A 25835-nucleotide genomic window follows, 5' to 3' on the forward strand; every position below is an offset into this window, starting at 1 on the left:
ATTTCCTACAGCTGCTCTAAAGGTCATTATGCAATGACAAATTAGGGATCACATGACAGACTTGTGACAAGGGGTGGACAGGGGTAATACCATGAAATGGTAGAAAAGGTTTTTCCTTCTTCCAGTAACACAGATCTATTTTAGGTTACTTTTTGGGAGGGAAGAGGAAACATTTTTCAACTAAACTTCCTTGGACTTTTAGTTTCATGCTCTGGTCACCTGCTTTTAGATATCAGCTAATACAGAGTCATTTATTTAAAAGGATTATTCACAGGTCTTTGTCTCTGGCAGTGTCTTTATTCCCATTGCATTTTCAGCTTGTATAACTTATGAACCTTACTAATTATGTATATATAGCTATATTATGTGAATAGAATTATTCTGTCAAAAAGCCACCAGGCTGAGCAGCATCAAACATTCTCAGTGCTATAGTGAAATGACTGCTGATTGTAACTGTAAAAAAGTCACATGTATTATTAAAGATGAGCAAACTATGCCAGACTGTCATGAATAGTTTAAATGAGAGCGGTAACAGATGAGCCCCCATAGTGCTTCATGATGGATTATGCATGTATAGTAATGTATAATAAGAAACTTTGGCTCAGAGAATATCAGCTGAATAATCTATACTATGCTGCCAGTGGTCGGGTTGCAGAAAAGCTCTGGACATTGGAACATGTAGAAATCTGAGCAAAAAGTCACTATAAAATCTGGAAAGCTTAGAACTGTGATGCCTGATCAATCAAGAACCTTGGAGTCCTGTCTATTACTAGAAACTTGTGTGGCCACTTTGAAAATTAAGCATTTTTCTATTTATGTGTGGCTTTATAAACCTTCTACATTTATTACTGCATGTGCTGACTTCCCTGCATTTTCCTCAAGCCACTGTAAACCTTTTGAAATGGAAGATTGTTTCTATTACAAGTACATTCATACCATACAAAGCCAAGCTGGTTCTACCAAACTCTCTGTCCTGATAAATCCTTTTGCTATTGACATGGTTGTTTTTCAGCTGCCTTTATTCTTGCTTGCTCCCTTCACCCAAAGCCCTTTTCCTTACATTAAGCTATTCTATTATTAAACCAATAATAAGAGTTAGTAGAAAAAATGATTACTCATAGTGCATAATCATTTCTGTACTCGCAATCAGATTTCCCCGCAGTTCTGTCATGGACTCATGGTTTGTGAACTGAACTGCCCTGAACTGAACTAAACAGCTTTCTTTAAGATTGAGGATTCGGGCCACATTTAAAAATAATTTAATTAGAACTTTAGAAATTATTACATCTGACAGGAGTCTGAGCCTAAGTAGGAACTAGGGGCAGGCAGAAAAAGCACATGGCTAGGGCACAAAGGCCAGGGGAGGGGGACTAGGCACTTATGAAAGAGTGCATGAACAAATGCAACCCCTAGTCTGGGCTCTTGTGATTCTGCTAGTTTACATGCTTGTTTGTGAGTAAACTACGTATGGAAAAAAAACTACTATTAAAAAGTGAACACAACCGCATCGCTGCTGGGGGGGGCACAAAGTGGTTGGAAGGGTTGCCTAGGGTCACCACCAGCTTGGCCCAGCACTGTCCTTACTCCAGTTTTACTTTATACTGTCTTTGCAAATAACCTACAAATTCTGCACTGCAAATTTTAGTTTATAATAAAACACACAAACCTGCTTTACATCATTGAATACAAATATGGATGTGTTGGGGGTTTAGTCTACATGTAAGTGAATTAATTGAGATTTTTGAAATTATACATACGTATATATTTTATTCTGAAACAGTAAAGCACTATGGATCAGTGTTTTATGGTGATAGTCTTAACCTCTGTGAAGAATTCATAGGAATCTTTTGTGCCCTCTCTTCCAAGACCCGATGCCTTCATGCCACCAAATGGTAGATTAAGGTCTCTAATAAGCCAACAGTTGGTCCAGACAAGCCCAGAATGTAATTTCTTAGCGACACGGTGAACACGACCCACATCTCTTGTCCACACAGTAGCAGCCAGGCCGTATTTGACACCATTTGCTTTTTCAATCACTTCTTCTTCTGAATCAAAAGGCACAATGCATGTTACTGGGCCAAAAATCTCCTCCTGCATACAGCAAGATGATTCCTTTAATCCCGTGATTACTGTGGGCAACATGAAAAAGCCCCCTTTGTTTTTTAATGGAACATCTAAGGCATTTACTCCTTCTCCACAAAGCACAGTAGCACCTTCTTCCAGTGCTTTCTTCACATAGCTCCTAACCTAAGGAATGCAATTTAAAATATTAAATTAATAGTATCATACAAATTTGCATCAGAATTTGCAGTATACCATTATTAAGCAGATTCACTTCCAGGATTTAAGAGTATTAGATTACTTATAGGATGAGTTACCTTTTATACCATAAATCATCAAAATTGAATGGGTGGCACCACCCTTCATTAGCATATATTGTGTGTTTACAATGTAAGATGCATTTAATTTGCCTTGTGAAATTTGTCTATACCTGGTGGGCCAAGTATAGACAGTCAAGGTGACTTATTTCACACCTTTTTTTAGTAGGAGAAATGTTATATTAGATATGGGAGAAACACAAGTATAAATTACCTTTTCTAGGTGACTGGCACTTATCAGTGCTCCCATTGATGCCGTTGGTTCTGAGGGTGCTCCCACCTTCCACTTCTTGGTGACTTCCACAAACCTTTTTAGGAAGACGTCATAGATTGTCTTTTGCACATAAATCCGACTAGTACAAAGACATATCTCCCCCTGTAAAACAAGCAAACAGGTTTAAAGGACATGTAAACCCCACACACAAAAATGTAATCAGTGAACAGCCTCTTTGATACCTGCCACACTGGTTGTCCAGAGGTTAATAGTAAAGCTGGCCATACACGCACCGATAATATCGTATGAAACCTCATTTCGTACGATATTCGGTGCGTGTATGCAAGTCGGCCAATTGACCGATATCGCAGGAGGCTGCTGATATCGGTCGACTCGCCGATCGGCCAGGTTTAAAGATTTTGATCGGGCGCCATAGAAGGCGCCTAAGCAAAATCTGCCGTCAGGGCTGAATCGGCAGAAGGAGGTAGAAATCCTATTGTTTCTACCTCCTTATCTGCTGTTTCAGCCCTGAACGGTTAGTGGCTGATTGAATGATCTTTCCAAATCGCCACGTGTGTCGCCACCTTAAGGCTGCAACATCTCCTTAATCACTTGGATTTTCCTTCTCCTCCACTCGGCCCCCCCTCTGAATTTGCTTTGATTCCTGGCTTGCCGGACATGCTCAGTTGTTCTAAGCTCAGATTACTAGACACGCCCCCCCCCCAGTCTAGCAGCCAGTGAAGAGATGGCATGGCTGGTTCCCATAGAAACTCAGCTCTAGCTGTCTGCTTCAATTTTTTTCTCCTGAGCTCAGCTTTACCATTACAGTGCTCAAACAAAGCAGAAGCCTGTATTCTGGATGAAATGTATGCTGAATAAAGGTCTTTGTGTGTGTATATGCTGTTTGCAGATTTAAATGTAACTGAGGAAAAATGGCCACCGGGTGAAAGCTGCTGTTTGCTTTAGGAAAATGTGATGGTGCTGGCAAACAGAGGGGATATATGCAGTACAAATGATGCCATTTGGGTGGGGGAGATGTGCCCAACTGATATACATTACAGGCAAATGTAGGTTTTACATGTCCTTTAAACCATATATCACTGTTTATATTTAAAGGTGGCAATTATTTCCAATACTGAATCCATAAAAATAGTCTAAAATAGTGTCTCTCTTTAGTGACTGTTTTTTCTAATTGTATCCAAAGTTGTGAATAATATGTATAATAGCGCCATCTTGTGGTAGAAGAAGATACAGAATGTTATGTTTAAATGTTATTATTAACATGCTTTTATAAAGTGACAACATATTCTGCAGCACTGCACAGCAACACAGCAATTACATACAAAATTACAAAGTGCTAAAGAGGGCACTGCTCAGTAAGGCTTACAATCTAAACATTTCCAGGCAAATAAAATATACAGTTGTGTTCTAACAACAAAGTATGGATTTGGTATTGGCAAAAACAGTATATATAAAGAGAGAGAGAGAGAGAGAATCCGAGACTGTGGGCTGTGCTGTCAAAAATCGGGACAGTTGGGAGGTACGATTATAGGGCACATATAGGGCACTATAGGGTATATCTGCAAGTACAGTTGCAGTCCCCACAATTTCCCTGCAGTCGGTTGCACATTACTCCTTTGTCATTAAAGTTACTTGCATCAAAATACACTCCTTGCACTACTGCATAGTTACACTCTGCGCCATTCAGTCCTTCTTGCCTTCTTTTCCAAATGATGCACTTCTATTCTTATTGACACAGGGAAACTCTGTAGCAGTGCAATTGCATCAAGAGAATCACCCCTTCCTGACTGCAATTATACTGGAATTCTGGGGAATATTTTGAGTTTGAAATGCACTTTACTCACAACACTTGCAGATGTATATGTGCCATTATGTATTTACTGACACAATTAGAAAAGCTGAAGAAGCAGGACACCTGCTGGTGGTTCTGTGGAAGTGGTATTAAATCCCAAGTGCTGACATTGTAACAGAGTTTACTTGAGTAATGGAGTTGCATAAGATATAACTGAGATAAAATTTTTGGCCCTAAGGTTTTAGAATACCTTGTTACAATGTAATTGTGTTTCACATAATAGAAGCCCAAAGCGAGGAATCACCAGCTCAAAACAACAACAGTACATTATTAGCCAATCCTTGCTTGCCTTGGGCTATTTGCAGATGTTTCCTATAGCTCTACATTGTAGTTTTAAGAATTTTTTTGGTCAAAATTTCTCATGTGCCACCTTCTGCATTAATTAGCAAAAGAACATAAGAAAGGCAACATAAAGGCCTGGGAAACAAAGGATAACTGGATATCTTAATTGCAGAAAATGCAATGCATCATTATGGCATGCACAAGAAAAGAAATAGTAATATTTCAAAAAAGTGAAATCTTTAATAACATTCTTACTTTAGGTGGCATATCAAGCATACTGGTTTGTATACATACGGCAGGGACTTTCCTGGTATTGTCCCTGAGTTAAAGCAAGTACTGTAGGCAGGAAGCTTGACTTTAAATTTACTTGTAGAATGATATAGTTGGTATTATTTAAAGATAATTTCAGTTTCTCACCCTGATCCGAGCCACGGTTGAACTGAAGAAGCTGCTCGGATGAGTAGTAAAACGTCTTCAATCATTACTTAGCAAGTCTAGTTGCTTTAGATTTACTTATACTAGATATAATTCAAGAATATGTGAGCTGGTCAGCAAGGATCAGAATGTAAAAAAAACAGCAGAGAAATTTAATGTTGCACTTCCATTTTGCAACAAATTTGGACCACCATGACACAGGGCGTTACAGTTTTGTGATAGTTGTAACACCCTACAAGGATGGTGATGGGGATACGTGGGCAAAGATAGCTGAAAAGCTCTCACACTTACCTGATTGGAGAAACTTGACCGGACAGTGGTATTAATGCATTCTTCTAGATTTGCATCTTCAAATATGATTGCTGGATTCTTGCCTCCAAGCTCCAAAGACAATTTTTTGCAGTAAGGGGCACTTTTCTCAATGATGCGCTGTGCTGTCACTGTACTGCCAGTAAATGAGATGATGGGAACATCAGGGTGACACACAAGAGCTTCTCCAGCTCTTGGACCTGTTCCAAACACAATGTTCACTACACCTGGCGGGACACCTTGAAGAAGCAAATAACATATCTGTGGATTAGGTGATTATGTTCATTGTTGCAGTAATGACAGTGGCCAGTATAATTTGCCTAGTGTAAGAAAAGTATAACTAACATTTTTTTTTTTTGCTTAAACAGTAACAATGGTGATGAAAACTGCATTTTTTAAAAAGCTATTGAGACAATGCATTACTTTTTTACTTTAGAAAATAATTCAGATTACAAATATGCATTATATATAATTCTATTAAAGAGTATACCTGAGTCTTCATTGGTGAGATTTTGTTTATACAACTCATCAACTAGCACTCATTAACAGATAAGCAATTAAATGTGCAATAAAAAACAGGACTTCTGCTTCAAAGAAAATATTGTTGCACATGCTAAACAAAAGTAAATCATGCCACTTCAAAAGACACCGGCAAAACCGGTAAATAAAGGCTGGGTGCCAAGAAAGACAAAGTTATACTACAAATAATGTATTAATGATTATTCTTACAAAACATTAATACAAATTGCTATATTATCACCTGCTTCTTTAAGAAGTTTGCACATCATCCACGCTGTAACTGATGTCATCTCACTGGGCTTTGCAACCACTGTATTCCCAAATGCAATAGCAGGTGCAATCTTCCAGGTCAACAAGTAAAGTGGCAGGTTCCAAGGGCTGATAAGGCCAGCTATGGAGACATGTACACAGGTTATCAAATGATCATGGGAAAAGCTATTATCTGTTTCCCACCATACCCATGTTTTACATTACCTACTCCAACAGGGGTCCTCACAGTGTAATGCATGCAGGCCAGGCCATCCATCTGTGTACATTCTGTGGTATAATGCAAGATTGCAGATGCGAAAAATCGGAAATTGTATACTGACCGAGGTATATCCACTGTGCGGGCAAATGCAATGGTTTTTCCTGAAACAAGCACAAGCATACAGACAGTGCCAGTAATTTCTTTGGAGCATAATTTCTTTCCATGGGAAAATGGGTTGTGGTGGTGGGTGGGCGATACATCAGTTAAGCTAACTACATGTTACAGTATCTGAGAAAAAAGGTTAACTTTAGTTAAACCAGAGATACTTACACCTAAAATTAAACTGTTTTAAAATATATCATAACATAACAAAGCATGAGCTTTATAATTTTGCCATAAAAATACTTCCTGATTCTTTTACATTACCAATTTGATTCTTTTACATTATCCATGTTCCTCTATTAGGGGGCTATATACATATTTGTGCAGCAGGCATAAGCATTAGAAGCTATAACTAACAGGCTGAGAAGGGACAGTCAGGTTGGCAAAACTGTCTGGCTTAGGAACAACAAGTAACAATTACTTACAAAAGCAGAACAATTAACAAAAAACCATCAACATGACCTGTAGGTAACTTTTAATGTACATTCACATTTTAAATAGTTTTTTTCGTGTCAGTATCACTTTAAGGGTGAGGCTATGGTATTCACATATATAGCTGAGTTAACTCCAACAAATTTAACATTATTTTTAATATTAATTCCTATTTAATAACCAATAATTAATAATTTATATTTATGCAGCTGGCGTATAAGTAATTTTTATTAATGACACACACTTTGGTACATCTGCCTTATGACATGCCAATAGTAATTCAACCTCCAAGCTGACATGCAGTCATGTGATAAGCACAGTGAGCCTTGCACACAAATAAAGAGTCGCCAGTCTATCTACACAGTTAAAATGGTGAAGACCGCATGGTCTGACAGTTGGGTTAAGGTGGGCTTTACTTAAAGCAGAACTTAGGTTTAACTAAAGAACTAGGGCAGAAATGCTGCACATTATGTTTTGGGCTTCTGTACCAGCCCAAGGCAACCACAGCCCTTTATCAGGAAAGATCTGTGCCTCTGAAGGTGCCCCAGTAGCTCCCCATCTTCTTTTCTGCTGATTCACTGCACATGCTCTGTGCTGCTGTCAGTTACCTGAGTTAAGGACCCACTCACAATATACTGTATATATTGAATATAAATGTCATGATATAAGGCTGATGAGTAAATAATATAGATTATTGGTAGCTCTGAAACTAGTGCAACTAGCATCAGAATTTACTATAGTCCTCTAGCATCAGCTTATATTACAGGCCAACCTCATTTTCTGATTGGTAATTTGCAACAACCCCTAAACTCAGCTTCTCAGCAGCTGCCCAGAGCACACTGAGCATGTGAGTGTCACTTCTAAGAAAACCCAAGATAGGGAGCTTCTGTGACAATTTTTAAGGCCTGGATAGCTACTACTATAGAGATGCTGAACCTTTAGGCTTGTGTGATCAATTCAGTATATAAAAATGGCATTTCTAGCTACATTCATTTTAATGGGCTAGTTCTCCTTACAGATATATATGATACGATACAAAAGCCACATTCTATAAAATATATTTGATACGTATGGAGTATAGTTGTCACTATGGCCAAACAGCTTTTCATTTCCCATGAACTAAGGTTTAAAGCTAAAATAACTAAAAATTAAGCCTCTATCCAAACAGCATAAAACTTTCCTAACTTACACTTGCTGTGTGATATTTAAAAAATGAATTCAGGGGTTACTTGCTATATTATGCAAATCAGCTCAAGCAATTAAAAAAAAAGCAAAAAAAAACAAAATAAAGTGAAGGCGCAAACCTCAGCATTCAGGCTGAGTCAGAACACAACTTGGCCTGCTTGTTAATCCCAAACTGGGAAAGTTAGGTATCATTTGAAAGGAAATGGTTTTGCATAAGTGCTTTGCTCTAAGTACAGTCACAGTCACAGGGTATTTCCTAAGGTTTTACGCCTCCAACTTCTTTTCACTCAGCTTTGTAATGAAAACTCTACTGCACCACAATGAAAGAGTCCCTTCACCTGTAGGCCCATAGAGACCGCACAGACATTAGATTGTGTCCCTGTGTTTGATGTAATGATGATGCCAAAATGTTAGGCACCCCCAGTGACTTTAATCGATTATATTTTACCCCGGGCTGGTGCTCCTGTTAGTGGAGCGGGGCGGGGACAACTTGGGGGGTGCGGGGCCCCTGAGCTGGCAGCCCCGGTGGGCCCTTCACCCCCCAGTCCGATTCTGTAAAGGCTTAATGCATGCTTTAAAGTACTTTTAGTATGATATTGGTCCTAATTTTGTAATTTTTTTGTGGTTTTTGTTTTATTTAGCTTTTTGTTGACAGATCTTCAATTTGGAAATTTTAGCAGCTATCAGGTTGCTAAGGTCCAGTTTATCCTAGCATCAGAGCAGTCATTTAAACAAAACTCTGGAAGATAAATAGAAGAGGGCCTGAATAGCAACAATAATAATCAATAAGCAACAAAAAGTAACCATCATATTTAAATTGTAGCATCAATGATTTGTTCTATTCTATGAGATACTACAAATAAATTTAATATTAGTTTGTAAAAAACATATTTATAATGTAACTACTGAAGAAGTGAATAACAGACAGGCACACAGGCTTATAGTAAACAGCCTATTTACAAAGCGAATTCATCAAAAAAATAAATGATGTTGCAATCAACCTTGGTCTTTAGATTCTGCCACTGCCAACTCCTCCAAACAACTCTCAATCAAGTCTGCCAGTTTGTACAATATTGTAGATCTTTCCTGGGGGCTCTTGGAAGACCATGCTGGGAATGCAGCCTTGGCAGAAAGCACTGCTGCATCAACCTAGAGAAAATCATTAAACATATGTATATTAGTATACACATTCAAATATATTATCAAGTGTAAGATGTCATATATATATGTATATACTTGAGTATAAGCCTAGTTTTTCAGCACCCAAAATGTGCTGAAAAAGTCACCCTTGGCTTATACTCGAGTCGGGTGCCATGGGTCCCTCCAGACTAGCACCGTCTGTCCTTTGTGTGCAAATTAGGCCACCCACAACCAGACCCTCCAGTGCCCTGGCCTGCTCCCAAATTCATCTTCATCTACCATCCTCACCTGTCCCATTCTGCACTAGACATTGCACTTCATATTCTATATAATCTATATATAGTTTTGAATGATTTTAACTCTTTGTGTTTTAGCTGGGTTGCTGATTGAGCTAAGGGGGTATCATTAAGGTATCATTATTGATACCATATTGTTTTTGTTGACCCTCTTCTCCACTTACAGAGCTAATTTACTGTTTTTTCTTTGAAATAAATATTTAAAAACATATACCCCACTGATGCCTCATTTAATGTAATTGTATTGGTATTTATTTTGATTATTGAAACTTCGCAATAGCCGCTGCATTTCCCACCCTATAGGCTTATACTTGAGTCAATAACTTTTTCCAGTTTTCTTAGGTAAAATTAGGTACCTCGGCTTATATTCGGATCGGCTTATACTCGAGTATATACGGTACACAAATATATATATATATATATATATATATATATATATATATATATATATATATATATATATATATATATTTATTGGCATTATTTTATAAAAGTGATTTAAATCAATGGAACGTGGATAACTCTTGCTCTCCGGAAACGGATACATCATGAAAAGAACCTAAATTTGATAAAGTTGGAAATTTACCTATGTAAAGTGGTTCCTAACACTGCCTGAAATGAAGAGGTGGGAAAGCAGAGATTTGTGAGCTACAAGCGAATCAACTGGATGCCATATAAACCCAAGGGGGTCTGTAAGTAAATTGGCAATCGGAAAGGGATATCACAACTGGGCACAAAAGGGTGATACAAGTAAAAGTTATCACTGGTCTTAAAAAGCACATGGTAGTGTAATACTAACAGTATTACACTATATATTTTTTTCTGTTTTCTTCTTTTCATCATAAGACCTCATCGCTAAGTCTAAAGCAGAAGAGGGAACTTTGAAGTATTCTATTGAACTCTTGCTCTCCTTATTTTTATTATATTTTATTACCTGATCATTTATAAGCAAAATGAGCCAGATATTATCTGCACTTTGCTGGCATCACATTTTAAAGGAATGTAATGTAAAATATAGAGTTTATTTCAGAAGGTCTTGAATATAATGGGTTAGCTTTTTTTCTCCCTGGGCCAGATATTTCCTCCTAAAAGGGGCACTGGCCTCAAAATAGTTATTAGTTACTTGGTGGTTTACGTTATAGTCGTGGAAATCACATACAGTGCCATGCAAAAACAGTTAAAAAAAAAAAAAAAAGTATTCTTTCGACAGAGTGGAGAGTAACATGTGACACAGGCAAGTCACAGCATGAGAGTGACCGAGCAGGGAAGTGGCATCAGATTCTATGGTCAGATGAGACAAAGACAGATCATTTTTACGAAGTAATATGTGGTATAAATTTATGACTGCCCACACCTCAAAAACACTACACTTCCAGTGTATATGTTGGTGGTATTATGCTGTAGGGCTGCTTTTCGTAAACTGAGTGGGCTGAAGAGTGAATGGTACATGGCTATACAGTAGAAGTGTATATCTGCTAAAGAAACTGTAGCTTTAAGTACTTTCATCTTTTGGTCGGACAATGATCCCAAACAAAGGCAAATTAACACAATGTTTTACAATGCATGCATAAAAGCAGGTGCCACATCTTTGGCAAAAACAAATGAAAACTATTGAACATGTTCAACCCAATAAATCTTCTGGGGTTAGTGACCTCCATCTGCAAGTTAAAAGGGGTAGAAAGGCAAATTATTTAAACACTATAAAAAATTAAAAAAAATACCAACTGAAATGTTGCTAAGAATAAGAAATTCTAGAACTAATGCAATACTAAACGATAACATAGAGGTGAACAACCCCTTTTAAGTGTCACGCAATCTATGGCCCATTGATAGAGACCATGGTGCCAACACTGTAGATTCTGCATTTCATTGGTCTGTTTCATGCATGGCAATGCACAGCATAGATCAAATACACTGTTGGCACTGAAAGGGATAACATCTTTCAGTAATGATTTCTGTTATTTAGGATATATTGTAATTACATTATCACCTGTGTTGAGTACAAAAATCAAAGAGCCAAACATCATTACTTTATAATGCTTTATAACAGTGCTGCCCAAGATTATTCATGTTGTGGTTCAGTTATCTGATATATTCTGCTTTGGGGCCATATCATTATAAAACTATGATATCATACAAAGGGGGTTATGTAATGAAAGGGGCAATAGGTTTGCAAGTCACATCTTATTGATTGCTATGGGTTACTGCACCTCAGCAAAATTATTTTACATTCCACCCAAAGAGGTCTATGGTGTTCCTGTACAAGGTGAGGGGCATAAAAATCTCTTGGAGGACTTAGGTCACACAGGCCACCAGTAGTCTTGCATTATAGGATATGTAGAACTTTAAAATACGTGAATGTAATATTGATGGGAGAGCTATTCGAAGCACTTTTGCAATTGAAATTCATTTTTGCATTCAAAGATGTTAAGGCACAAAGTACTGTCAATATGAATGAATTTTGTCACAACAGTACCACCTGTTGGTCAGTTTCCAACTATGATGTTGTCAAGGTAGTTGTCAGAAGAAGAATGAGGGCTAACCAGCACAACATCAGATCAGCCCTCTTTATTTCTTCTGACAACTTCCTTGTCAACATCATAGAATGACCAGCAAGTGGCGCTGTTATGAGAAAGTACTTGTTTAATGTTTCGTAAAATGAAATGTAAATTGCAAATTTGTTTAGAATAGCACGTGTATGTCATGAAAATGGCAAAAAAAAAAAAAAAGACTGGTGAATTTTTCAAACTAGTTCTTTCAGGCTTGTTTGAAGCTGGTCATTCACCTGACTTCTAATGTACACTAGTAAAAGGTTAAGTAAACATCACTACATAGTTACATAGGGTTGAAAAAAAAGAAAATTGAGTCCATCAAGTTCAACCCATCCAAGTAAACCCAGCACACACAACCCACACCTACCAATCTATACACTCACATACCTAAACTATATATATATATATATATATATATATATACAACCACTAATACTAACTGTAGATATTAGAATCAAATGGGAAATTTATGGGAAAAAAGAACACCCCCTATCACTGCTTTGCTTCAGTGGTGCTCACAGTGACCTTTTAACTGCTTACCTGCCATAGATTAAAACGTATGGCACTGGCTGTCATGGATGCATGAAGTGCATGCAAGTATTGCATATTTTACATCTCCAGGTTGCTCTAGGATTTGTGCCACACCAAGGGTTGTATGGAAACAGGCAGTCTAGCAAGATCAAAAGAACCCTACAGGCAATGGATTAAAGGTTTATAAAACTCTAGATAACAGTAGCTTTGCTTGGACTCCTGTCCTGCTTCTATATCAGAAATAGATGTGCCACGCTTCACTATCTGCAACCCAATGACTACATAAAGGGAAATTGGGCACTGCAGTGTCACAAAAGTGTGGTTCAGACTTTTAGCATTTGGATGAGCACTGATTCACCCTAAAAGCCAATAAAAAGTATTGAGTGGTAACACAACCAATAAAACTATTCATAAAGAGGTAAATACATTATATCCTAATTGAATATAATTTTTAATACCAACAGTTTAATAAATTCCACCTTCCGTTATTATCAGTGGCCAAGCCATATACAGGTATGGGACCTGTATTCCAGAATGCTTGGGACCGGGGGTTTTCCGGCTAAGAGGTCTTCCTGTAATTTGGATCTCCAGTACAAGGTACTGTTTAATTATTACAGAGAAGGAAATGATTTTAAAATTGTAATTAGGAGTTTCCTGGATAACAGGTTTCCAGATAATGGATTTCATACCTGTAATGCTTTGGATAACCTGAATCTTGCAAAAAAAAAAAAAAAAAAAAGTATTCTGCAAAATGTCATCAATTTCTGGATTAGAGAAATCATTATAGGAAGCTGTTTTTTTACAGAGCACTATTTAAACAATAACATATAAGCTTATTTAGTGATTGAGTGTACTAGAGATTTTTACTACCAAACACAACAAATACAATGATGCCAACAATGCCCATATTTACTCACCTCTTGTTTGCCACTGTCTGGCACTCTGCAGTAGACTTCACCTGTTGCAGGATTAATGGAATCTATGTAAGAATTGCAAGGTACAAACTTCCCATCCACATAATTTTGCAGAGTTAGAAGTGTGTGTTGCTCCATGATAGCAGAGAACCGCTGTGTTTTGTTCAAAGTTCCCAAGTAGTCTGATTAACATGGAATTTGGACTGAAAAACAGTAATGCTAACAGAGACAACCCCACCCCCTCTCTCAAATACAGAGCACATTTACTCTTCAAGCTTCAGAAACAGTATAGCTTTCTACACCACCTAGCAAACTCCAGATCAGAAAGAAAAAGGGCAAGCCACTGTGCTGCACAGATTTCAGCATTGACCTACACGCGGTGTTGTTTGTTTACAGGTAAATGATAAGGCTACTGTATAAAAAATTTTAAAAAAAACCTTTATAAACTAAACTAAGCTAGTCTAATTGGGCTATGCAATAAAAGGCACTAAGTTTGTCCAGGAGTAGAAACCCATAGCAATTAATAAGCAGGTAGAATTTACTTGTCACCTGTTGAAATCTTATTGGTTGCTATAGGTAACCGCTCCTGGCAAATTAAGTGCCATTTATTACATATGGAGGTAATTGGCACTTATCCCATATTTTGGTAGAAATGCAATAATGTTATGTTCTTATTAACTAATTAATTTCCTGTGCATAGCCATTCTTGATAAGCAAATTAGAACAAACTTCATGGACCCGCCACCAATAATTAGTAAGTATGAGATGAAGTGATTTCAAGCATCCCATTTATTGGACAAAGAGTGAAAGCTAGGTAGATACCAAGCCATAACCAGTGTGGAAGAGGATACAGATTCATAATGCTGGCACAAAAAAACAAGATTTTCAGCTACTGAATTATAGTTGTTGTATATTTCTTAAAATTTATAGTTAGTATGGATATTGGTATATATAGTTTATATATGTAGGTCGGTATATTTGTGGGTTCATTTGGAGTAGTTGAGTAAATAGGCTATTTTTTCCAACCAAAATTAACTATGTAACAATAAGGAATGAAGAAAAAAACCAACACAATGGGTGACTATTATGCGCAAACCAGTTTTTTTTATTACACTACTATGAGATAAGTTTTGATTTATTAAAAATTGTTATTTATTGGCACATCCTCCACTGCAATTCAAAATAAACACCAAAAACAACATTTTATTGGACGCTTTAAGCTTTGGTAATGTTTTGTCCTTGCTGTTGCACTGAAAAAAAAAAAAAGATCCTAAAAAAGTTATTTTTGCTTCATTTCCCAAAATAATGATGCGCCCAGTAATTATATTAAATGAATATCTTAATTTAAAATGAAAAAATGCAGATGTTTTATTTAGAAAGTCAGAAATCTGTAAACATGTTTGTAAGCAGCCAAATTTATTTTCATGCTTTGCCCCTCAATATAAGGAGATGTTAAGAGCATCTTGCTAGTAACTGCTGCATTTATGTATGCTTTAGGACGGTTAACAGGAGCATAGAAGCACTTCACTGATGAGAATATATGGGGCTGTTCTTTGTTCCGTAGGGTGCAGATGCTGCAACATTGTTTTCAAGTGGCGGTTGGTTTAGGCTCTCTTCATAATTGCACTTCACCTTTAGCCAGGCCTTTTTAACTTGGGAAGTCAGGTAGCTATGCTGTTTGTGCAGTGGAAACTTTCCCATGAGATTGTAGTGTCATTCCTTTATCTAAAAAAGGTACATGTAAAGAAATATGAATTCAAACAGAAGTTATACGTGTGAAAATACATTTTTTTCTACTTACTCCCCCCTCCAAAAACTGTATTAATGTAAAATGATCACAGAAAACGTTAGGGGCGGTTCTCAGCCAATACTGCAATCCTTAAAGGAGAAGGAAAGTTGAAAAAGATGTCACCAATAATGCAGGTGATCTGACTGACTGTATGGTAAACCATCTCGAACAGAAAAGTGTAACTGTAAGAAAACAAAAAAGGACTATAGCAGACCCAAAGTCAGTTTTGTGTTTCAAACAATAATGGCTTAACACACTGGCATACTGGGTATTGGCAAACACACAAAATACAAGTATAGACAAGCAGACCACAAAAAGAACACGACAGTATAGCAGACACCCCAAACAAAATCAACCTATAGAGTCAGTTTCTTAGCATAATAAATCCTCCTATGTTCATACTGTATTCCCAGACCCCCACAAAAAAAAACAAGGCATGGACTGAGCCTTTTTTAAACAATGTCTAATGTTAAACTTTGTTGAGGACAAGGGAATGCAGTATCCAGAAATAAGTTTTAAAACACATGGAACAAAGTCATACACCATTAGGATGATGTTTTATACAAGAATTTTTTTCAACAGATATTATGACACCTAAAGCACCACAAATGTACCTCTGTTACAACTCCAGCAGCTATAGATGAGCCGCTGTATCGTAACATGAACCTTCCAAGCTCTTTAAAGTCTTTGTACAATTCCAAAGCTATAGGTCTTTGTGTCTGCAATTCTATCACTGCATTCATGCCCTTTGTCAAACATCTGTAAGAGAAAAAAACAGGTTTAAATAAGGTACAGAAGAATGGAGAGTAAAAGGCACTTTGTGAGTCAAGAGAAGGAGAGGAATATATGCTGATCAAGTTATTAATTTATGTTAAGTCTGAATTGATTTGCATAATTAACGCAATGAATAAACAGAATCTCTTCTGTCACAAGAAACCATTAAGAGGGGGCAGAAAACTGTCAATGCCATTAGTGTCAAGCCCGTTTACCAAAAAGAGAAATAAACCTCCAGATTGGTAACTATTAAAACTTTGCTGGCAGCCAAATTCATCACTGTCTAGGAACTAACACATGACCAAGCAGTACAGAGGGAACAGTGGCTAAACCCAACTATTATTAAAGAAAAAGAGCCAAATAAAGACAAAATGCAAAAATATGTCTAATAGAGTAGATGGCACCATACATGCACCAAAAGAAAGTCACTAGGCTAGCCTAACCTGACAAACTTAGCATAACCAGCACTATCTATCTGCACATGCACCGATCACAAACAAAGGAACTGCCCTTTACCCTCAGTTCCGCTACTAGATTTAGACAAGGAGGCAGCTGAAGGGAATTTTACTTTTCTGCAGTTTTTTTTTTTTAATATAGGCAACAGAGGGCCACCTCTCCAAATCTCCTGTGCTAGGAACAGGCCTAGGTATTGCCTTTAAATAACCACAATTTGAGGGAGAAGTAGCCCTTTAAATAACTTTTGTGTATTAAAGGCATTCCAGTCAATAGTTCATCTGTTGCCCTGTAATACATTGAAGAGAACCCAATAAGCTTTAACTTGAATCTCACTGGGGCAGCCTAATGATCAATAACTTATACATGAAGATAATTTGCAACTCGTTTGCTCAGTGAACACATTAGTCTTACTTTGGTTTTTTCTTCATCACTTCTCCTGTACTTTTGTGTAGCACACTGACCAGTTTCCTGATGGTGGCAGGCTCACTCACAGTTTGATAATGTATAAGGACCTAAAAACATGTACAAAAATGCTCAATATGCAATCAAATTGTCTTAAAGGAGAATGCAAGTCAAAATTTAAAAAGCATACTGCCCAATAGTCCTCCTATTGTTTAGTAAAAACACCACACTTTTGACTCACCTAATCAAATATTTACTCAGTCACACTTACTTCACATTTTCTAGAACAGGAAGCATCTCTAAAAAGGTATTCTCCCTTCCTTTCCCTCCTTGCTTCATACTGCTCATGTGTTTCATTCCCTCCCCCCCCCTCCCTTCTGCCAGATCCGCTTCTGATTGGCTGGTGGGCATGTGTAGCTCAGAACAGGAGACAGGATCAAGTTACACACATGCTCAGAGAATAGGAAGGCTGCCTACAGGAAGGGAAGAGAGATTTCAGTGATGTCACTGGAGTCTTCACACTGCTGTAGGCTGCCAGCACCATATCTCAGAGAAGCAAGCAGGGATCTGGGAATTTAGATATGCAGTAAGTACTTAAAAAGAATGCCTTTAGACTTACTTTTAATTTATATTAACCTTTCATTGTCCTTTAATATATTAGTTAAGATAATATTCTCTACTAATTGCAACTTAGTTAAGGTAAACTATATTGACTTTTAAGTACTGTAAACTATGTAGCTTATTAAAGGAGATCTAAAGGCCAATACATTTAGGGGTATATTTATCAGGCTGAGTAAAATGTGAAGTGAAGCATTACCGGTGATGCTGCCCAGGGCAACCAATCAGCAATAAGATTTCAACAGTTATAAAACCAAAGCAAAGCATCTGATTTGCTGCTATGAGCAACATCACCGGTGATGTTTTACTCCACTTTTTACACAGCATGATAAATATACCCCCCTATGTGGAGATGCTCAGAATGATCTTAAACACAAGTAACACCTTGCTACAGCCAAAGCAGACCTGAACATGTGCATTAGCAAGATGCCACAGGTTTTAATTCTGATGCAGGTAGCGTCTTTGAACACTATTCTGGCAAGTTCTGTCCCACATTGACACAATGTGACAAGAAAGAACGAACTGTGGACAGTAGCACCAAAAAACTGCTAATATCTTGCAAAAATAATGTAAACTGAAAATGTTCCTAGCATACTAAGCATATTAACTACCACGTGTTTGAACAGAGGTTATTGCTGTCTTGACTTCATCCCCCAGGCACCACCACCAATTTTACATCTTATGCCCACTTCTTTGTTAACATGTTCATTTTCCAACATGACTGATTTGTTACTTTTCCCTGTAATATATCTAACTATAGTGCAGATATACAAAAAGAAATGCATATAGGATCACTAATCCTTGCATTGTCTTTGTATAGTCAAGTGGAATTTAATGTGTTAAGAAAAAATGCTAATTGCATAACTTCTCGCAGATCTGGAAACCTCTGAGTGATAAAATGAAACTTTTCTGAGAAATAAAAGACTTACAGGAAAACCTTGTGTTATAGGAACCTCAAAGTTGAAGATGAGAACCCGGGCTCGGAAGCGGGTGCAAGCTTTTATAGGTTCATTTGGACTGCAAAATACACAGCCGACGCTGCAAAGGAAAAACTGGGACGTTAGCATTTTAATCCTGTCCACTATTTCCACTCCAGCTTTATGGTCTTGTTCTCAAACCAGTAAAAAGAGAGAGTAAATTAAGTAGCACACCTGGCAATTCAAGACACCATGTATTTGGGGATGTATAAATTATATCTGAATTAACAGGGGTTCAGTTGATATGACTATAAGAAAAAAATGTTTGCACTTAAAATTCATAAAAGGTCACGGTAAAACAAACTGATTCCCTTTACATCTAAAAGTGAAATTCTAACTCTAACCACTTGCAAAGGCACCTTTCTAATGGCAGAAGCCCACTTTCCAAAAAAATTTAAAACAAAAGAAACTTGGCACTTGGATTATAAGGAGTGCACCTTAAAGGGATTCTGTCATGATTTTTATAGTGTAGTTTTTATTTCTAAATTTTTTTTAGCTGTAATATCGGTGTGTAGGCAGCCATCTCAGTGCATTGTGCCTGAGTCTGAGCTTTCAGAAGGAGCCAGTGCTACACATTAGAACTGCTTTCACATAACCTATTCTTTCCCCTTGGAGTCCCAAGGCAGACTTGGCTTTTTTACTATTGAGTGCTATTCTATTGAGTGCTATATTCTATATTTACCGCATTAAGTAATACAGGTGTCGGGTAGCTGCTATCTTCTGCTGATCGGCTGCTGGGGGAAAAAGGGAGGGGGGTGATATCACTCCAACTTGCAGCAGTTAAAGGTCATCCACGGGCCCATTCTGGCTGCCGATATCGGTCCCTTAGACCGATTCGGCAGCTAATCGGTCAGTGTATAGGCACTACCAACGGGTCTGCCCGACCGATATCTGGCCTGAAATCGGCCAGATCTCGATCGGGCAGGTTAAAAAATCTAATCGAATCGGGGGAACACATCGGCTCGTTAATGCGGTCCCCGGACCGACTTTTTCTATACCCATCATTATAATTCGATCGTTTGGCCCCAGGGCCAAATGATTAAATTAACCTGGATTCTCCCGATATCGCCCACCTGTAGGTGGGGATATCGGGAGAAGATCCGCTCGCTTGACGTCATCACCAAGCAAGCGGATCGGCCTGGGGACCCTTTAGTGTGACTGAAGTTTATAAGAGCTCAGGTCACATGGCTGTGGCACCCTGGGAAATGAAGAATATGGCTAACCCCATGTGAAATTTCAAACTTAAATATAAAAAAATCTGCGTTTTTAAAAAAAAAAGAGATTTAAATGCTGGATTCTGCTGGAGAAGCTCTATTAACTGATGTGTTTTGAAAAACACACATTTTTTCAATATGCTTAGTAAATCTATATAGGAGGGCTAAAGAAAGACAGATCTAATGGGCACATTCCACACAAGTCACTTAAAGAATTCTATTGTTGTACATTAAAAACTACCCATAAAGATTAGGGCCTTCTTTGGTAGAACTGCAGACTGGGATCTTGATAGACTTTATTTATATACCAAAGAAGGAGGGAGTAGATGTCAAAATAAATTCAACCTTTATACCTGCAACTTAGTATAAGTATAGTGTGCTTACTATTACCTCCGCACATTACAAGCAGGGTGAGTATAAAGGTTAAGTTATGGATACTCATCTCTAAGCTGGGTAAAGCATGGCCAGCAAGATTGATGGGTAAAGCTTGAGGCTTTGTGTGGCTTTGCATGTACATTCACAGCTGCAGTGTGGGGGGTATGACTGGTGCCATTACAGAATGTTATGAAATATACACTCTGCACAATATGGTTAGTATGTTGAGATGAGGGGGACAGAGTGGTTTAAAAAGGTTTAATATGGCATGACACAAAAGGGTTGCCTCTTCTCATGGTAAACCCACACCAACATTTTTCTCCTCTCCCATAGTGAGTGTAAATTTATCCAATTGCCCACTATGTAAACGCTCAGCCACTACGAAGTTCCACCTTCACCTCTACCAGTCTTACCAGTATTTAAAATTTACAAATAGGAGTAAATACAGTAAAGTGCAGTCTAGTGTCCAAAGTTAGATTACAGAACTGTCAATAAGCAAAAGGAAAATCATGAGAGGAAATCTACATTTTGCTGAGCTCAGAATATGCACAGTGCAATGCTCTAAACTGCCAGCTAATGGTTTACATTCCTGTTTACCTAGTTATTGGTTTCAGACCCAGTTTCATTAATAAAATACTTTTGAATAACAGTCAATTCTGTCCACACATAAAACCACTTCACTGCCAAAGACAACACCCTTTTCAGTGTCTTGAAACTGCTGCTGAGTCAGACATCAGTTATGTACTTACTTGATTTTGATGATATCCATGCCGGTTAAAGTGAGACTGACGTGATCCCCTGCCGCTGCCCAGTCAACAGCCTCTTCATGTAATGTGATTCCTGTAAATGAGTAAAATCACAACTTGGTTGAACCAGAAAGAAAAACATCTTTATATGGGCTATAATTATACTGAATGCCATTAGTCACCAGATTTCAATATGAACGAAACATGCAAGAACAAGGGTGATAGCTGCTATCTTGCAGATCTGATGAATAACCAGAGAAATCTGAGAACTCTGGTCCAACCAAGACATCTGCAGAGACATCCATTTTACTTTTTACACATTGCCTTGCTGCACCTAACATAACCTCGAATATCAGTTTTACAGGTATAGTATCTATTATGTGGAATGGTTGGAACCAGGGGTTCTCCCAGATAAGGCTATGGTGATCCAATTTATGGAAAGATCCCTTTAAGGGCCTTGGCAGATGGGGAGCCAAAAACACCTGCCCCTCTAGATTCACTGGAATTGCTGCATGCATGTGGCCTGCAGGAGAGGAGAGTTTTCATGGAGGACTAATTGTAGGATTGTTTTGCCACCAATATGGATTCATGCAGCTTAGTTGGGATCAAGTATAAGGTACTGTTTTATTATTACAGAGAAAAAGGAAATCATTAAAAAAAAAAAAAAAAAAAAATCAAAATGATTTGCTTAAAATGTACTCTATGGGAGATGGCCTTCCCATAATTTGGAGCTTTGTGTATAACAGGTTTCCGGATAAGGGATCCAAGAGCTGTATCTACGGGGCATGGCAGCATATAGTGCTGCTGGGGCTGCCCTCTGTATGCCATATTGAATAGTACCAAACAACTAGAACAACATTTTAGAAGCTTTCGGGAATTCTATGTCTAAGAGCCGTGACAGACAGGGAGATTAGTCGGCCACAACAAATCACCCTGGCTAGAATGTAAATCACCGGTGGGATGGCATACGCGGTGCAGCGATTTGCCGAAATAGCCAAAGTTGCCTTAAGAGAAAACTTCTGCGATTTGGGCGCCGCGTATGCTATCCCACCGGCAATTTACATTCTAGCCGGTGGGATGGCATTTCGGGGAGATTAGTTGCCTGCAACAAGGGAGATTTGTTGCGCGGCGACTAATCTCCACGTCTGCCACGGCCCTAATTACCACTTCTGTTCTATGAACTGTTATCTGTACTTCTATTTAACTGTATTGGTTTGTAAAGTTCTATTGATGAAACAAGCACATGACCCCCTTTATTTTAAATGTGTAGCAGGATCACAGAAATAAAGACAAAACAGTGTAGGGGCCTGAGAGCAGCATGCCTAAACTGTGTAACAGAGCCAACATCATTACTATCTACACAGGATGTTGGAGATGAAAAAAAAAAGAAGATGAGAAACCACACAGTAGTAAAAACCATACCACATACAAAACAATATAGAGTGTCATTAACAAATGGAGGACAGTATTCAAAGCGCAAAATTCACAAATAGCCACGTGTTTTACCCATAATGTAAACTACCTTTTCCCATAATTCCAGCATAATTGCAGACTAACTGCAATTAAGTGGGATGTAAATTAGTACAGGTATAGAATCCCTTATCTGAAAACCTGTTATACAGAAAGCTCCGAATTACTGAAAGGCCATCTCCCATAGACTGCGTTACAAGCAAATACCATATATACTTGAGTATAAGCCGATCCGAATAAGTAGAGGTACCTAATTTTACCTAAGAAAACTGGAAAAACGTATTGACTCGAGTATAAGCCTAGGGTGGGAAATGTAGCAGCTACTGCTAAGTTTCAATAATCTAAATAAATACCAATAAAATTACACTAATTAAGGTTGATCGTATACTGTATATTTACTGTACTGTATGTGTTCAACTTCAATTTAAATAATAATTAACAGTATTCACCTGTATTAGCAATGCTGATCATATGATATGAATATACCTGATCAGTATTGCCAATACCAGTAAATACTGTACTTGGGTACTAATTATAGGTTATTTTTGATTGAACTTAAACACACATGAGTTTAACTTCAATAAAACTGCAGGGCCTGGTTTAAAGGACAAGAAAAGTGTAAAAGGTCCATGGAAAGGCACACCTTCATCCTCCTTTGTAGTGCTCCTAATTTGCACAACTTTCAATTCATTTAGGAGTTTAAAATCCTGTTTCCAAAACAATGCAGGGTAAAGCAAAAAGAAATTCCCATAATGCAATACTCAGTATCTTAGACCAGGAGCATGTGCATTACATAGCATTACTAATAGGCGCATGCACAGAAAATAAAATTTGTGAGCTTTGTCTATTGCGAGCAGGAGCGCTCGTAAACATTGGCTTCGGTTGCTATGGTGACAGTAGACACTGATCGCTTGCTATCGACAGTAGACACCTGTTGTGTGCTGATCAGTGTTTGGGCTTCCTCTATATATGCTTGCCGGTACTTCCCTACCTTGTCTGCAGCCTTATGTTCGTACCTGCAGGGGCGCATGGTGTCACTTCCGCCCAGGCGTGCAGAAGAGCGCACTAATAGGTAGCCTGGTGTGGTTGGTGGGAGCAGGAATCGCAGGAGAGAAGCGGGCAAGCAAACAGCTTATGTGTGACTCGAGTATAAGCCGAGGGTGACTTTTTCAGCACATTTTGGGTGCTAAAAAACTCGCCTTATACTCAAGTATATACAATAATTTTTAAAAATAATTTCCTTTTTCTCTGTAATTATAAAACAGAACCTACTATTTGATCCTAACTAATATACAGTATAGTTAATCCTTATTGTAGGCAAAACAAGCCTATTGGGTCCAGCTTAAATCTGATACAGACTATTCTGGTTGCTTCCAGAAGATGGTGCTTAAAATGCTCAAAATGCAATGTGTTAACAAATTAAAGTATGCATTTTGTTACCAAAAGACGGTACTGCAGGTGCATGCTGGTCATAATCTTCAACAAAATTAAAAAACTGACTTCCTGTGACCAACCTCAATAAAAATAGCTGAAGTGAGTTTTATGTTACTAGCAGCAAGGCTTTTTTTTTTTCCTCTTAGCATCCAGTTCTCTTCTGTGATGATTTCTTGACTCCTATAGCTTCAGTCATGTCTACACCCAGCTACTGCATATATGTATGTATTAATTATATCTGACATTACTGGTCGTTAGTGTGGATACAAAAATGGACAAGCTGTTACTGCAACTCAGCAGTCACCTCTTCACTCCAACTTAGTCACTAATTAGTTGGCCCTTTTCTTTTTGTCAATACTCTTTTTGTCACTTCTTCCTTCACTGCTCCAACCTTCCCTTCATTTTGTTCCATCAAACCATTGCAGCAGAACCACAAGTTGCCTTTCCCCCCAAGCAATTATAAATTCAATCCATTATATATCATTCAGAATGATGTGAAAACATAACTTGTGTTTGGTTATGGGTGTAAGTGGAACAGTGTGACCATAACAGGGAGAAAAAGCTGCATGTGTTTTGTTCAGTAATGAGAGGTTTTCAGTAACCAGAGAGTTCATTTGATGGTACATATGAAGTGCCCAATCAGTGCTTAGAACATCACTAACCCAAACTGCAAGTTTTATACATCTAAGTAGAACCAGTATGCAAAGTACCAGACAATAGGACAAGAAGCTAAGAATATGTTGGAGTTCATTTTAAAACAGTCTATAATCCCTTTCATGTTAACAAAGGCACTTTTTAGGTTAGTCAAGGGTAATCAGCGAAACAACTTGGGGATCTGGGTGGGAGGTGGAAGTTATACAATTCTCCGAGCAGTCGACCTGCCCAGTGATATAGCTGATTAAGTTTTGGATCACACTGCAGCTGACCAGGCAAACTGATAACACGATTTAGCACTAATTTATGATAAGCAGTGTTTCAACCTACTCCTTCAACTAATTTTCAATTATTCTGCTAGAAAGCTCTTTTGTATACAAAGGTAAAAGTATATAGGTCAGCACAAGGTTGCTTTTTAAATGTAGTTATCAAGGAAAAGAACAGTTTGCCAGAAAGAAACATGGTTTCAAAATGGCTTTAAGACTGGAGAGATTTTAGTTTTGGATCTAAACCCTTATATGAGACTGCACTTTTACTAAGGGGATATCATATAAACAAAGATGAGTAATAGAACTAATGTGGGATTCATCCGGTAGCGTGAGAAAAAGCAATTTAAAGAGATCTCCTAAAATCTCAGTGTAACAAGTGAAATGTTTCACACAGTTCGCTTGTGAGAGCATGTATCTACAGATGCAAACATTTTCACCTGTGAGGAAATTCGTTTCAGTTTTTTTGATTAGCTATTCAACAGTCAGTATCAGTTTGACAGTATCTTACAGTTTCATGCACAAACAGGGCTTTCAGAGGTTGCTGTTGGCCTAAAACCTACAACTGTATTAAAAATGAGAAAGGATATCCTTCGATAGCAGATAATTTGTCTGTGAACTAAAGGTACCTTTTACAGTGCAAGTTTCATGGGGAGGCATAGCAAGTAACCGGTCACCAGTTTGGACAAAGCCAGCTTCAATCTTTCCAGTCACACAAAATCCGGAGCCTTGATCTGTAAGCATTAAACATATGTTCAAAGTTCATAGAATCACAAGTCCCAGGGCAATCCTAAGCAAAATATTAATTGGCACAGTTTGCATTACAAAATAGACACAAAATGCATTCTCCTTACTGATTAGACCAGTGTTATTTGAACTGTGTGACACTTGCAATTCTGGTGAGGCTTAACTCCTTACTTTCCATACATGGAATCAGCTGCTGCAAAGACTATGGGGCAGATTTACCAA

General features: G+C 37.9%; 2 protein-coding genes across 3 annotated transcripts in view; both read right to left on the bottom strand.

The window, feature by feature from the left end:
* Nucleotides 1–1628: 1628 nt before the first annotated feature.
* On the bottom strand, nt 1629–13859 carry aldh8a1 (aldehyde dehydrogenase 8 family member A1). Its single transcript, XM_002935806.4, has 7 exons — nt 13695–13859; nt 9260–9407; nt 6485–6640; nt 6252–6401; nt 5474–5730; nt 2593–2754; nt 1629–2247 (listed from the first exon to the last, which is right to left on the bottom strand). Exons 1-7 carry the CDS (start codon nt 13827–13829, stop codon nt 1795–1797), a joined length of 1461 nt encoding a protein of 486 aa, XP_002935852.1. The 5' UTR covers nt 13830–13859; the 3' UTR covers nt 1629–1794.
* Nucleotides 13860–14573: 714 nt separating this feature from the next.
* The window catches only part of hbs1l (HBS1 like translational GTPase), a 66345-nt gene continuing 55083 nt past the window's right edge, over nt 14574–25835 (bottom strand). Inside the window, exons 13-18 of one of the 2 annotated variants that reach the window (XM_012962789.3) lie at nt 25496–25600; nt 21046–21136; nt 18660–18768; nt 17122–17222; nt 16095–16239; nt 14574–15416 (exon numbers count right to left, since the gene is read on the bottom strand). In XM_012962789.3, coding sequence (XP_012818243.1) covers nt 15405–15416; nt 16095–16239; nt 17122–17222; nt 18660–18768; nt 21046–21136; nt 25496–25600 — 563 coding nt within the window. In that variant the 3' untranslated portion in view covers nt 14574–15404. 2 annotated transcript variants of the gene reach the window in all.

The sequence above is a fragment of the Xenopus tropicalis genome, chromosome 5 (genome assembly GCF_000004195.4).
Source record: "Xenopus tropicalis strain Nigerian chromosome 5, UCB_Xtro_10.0, whole genome shotgun sequence".
Taxonomy (NCBI): Eukaryota; Metazoa; Chordata; class Amphibia; order Anura; family Pipidae; genus Xenopus; species Xenopus tropicalis.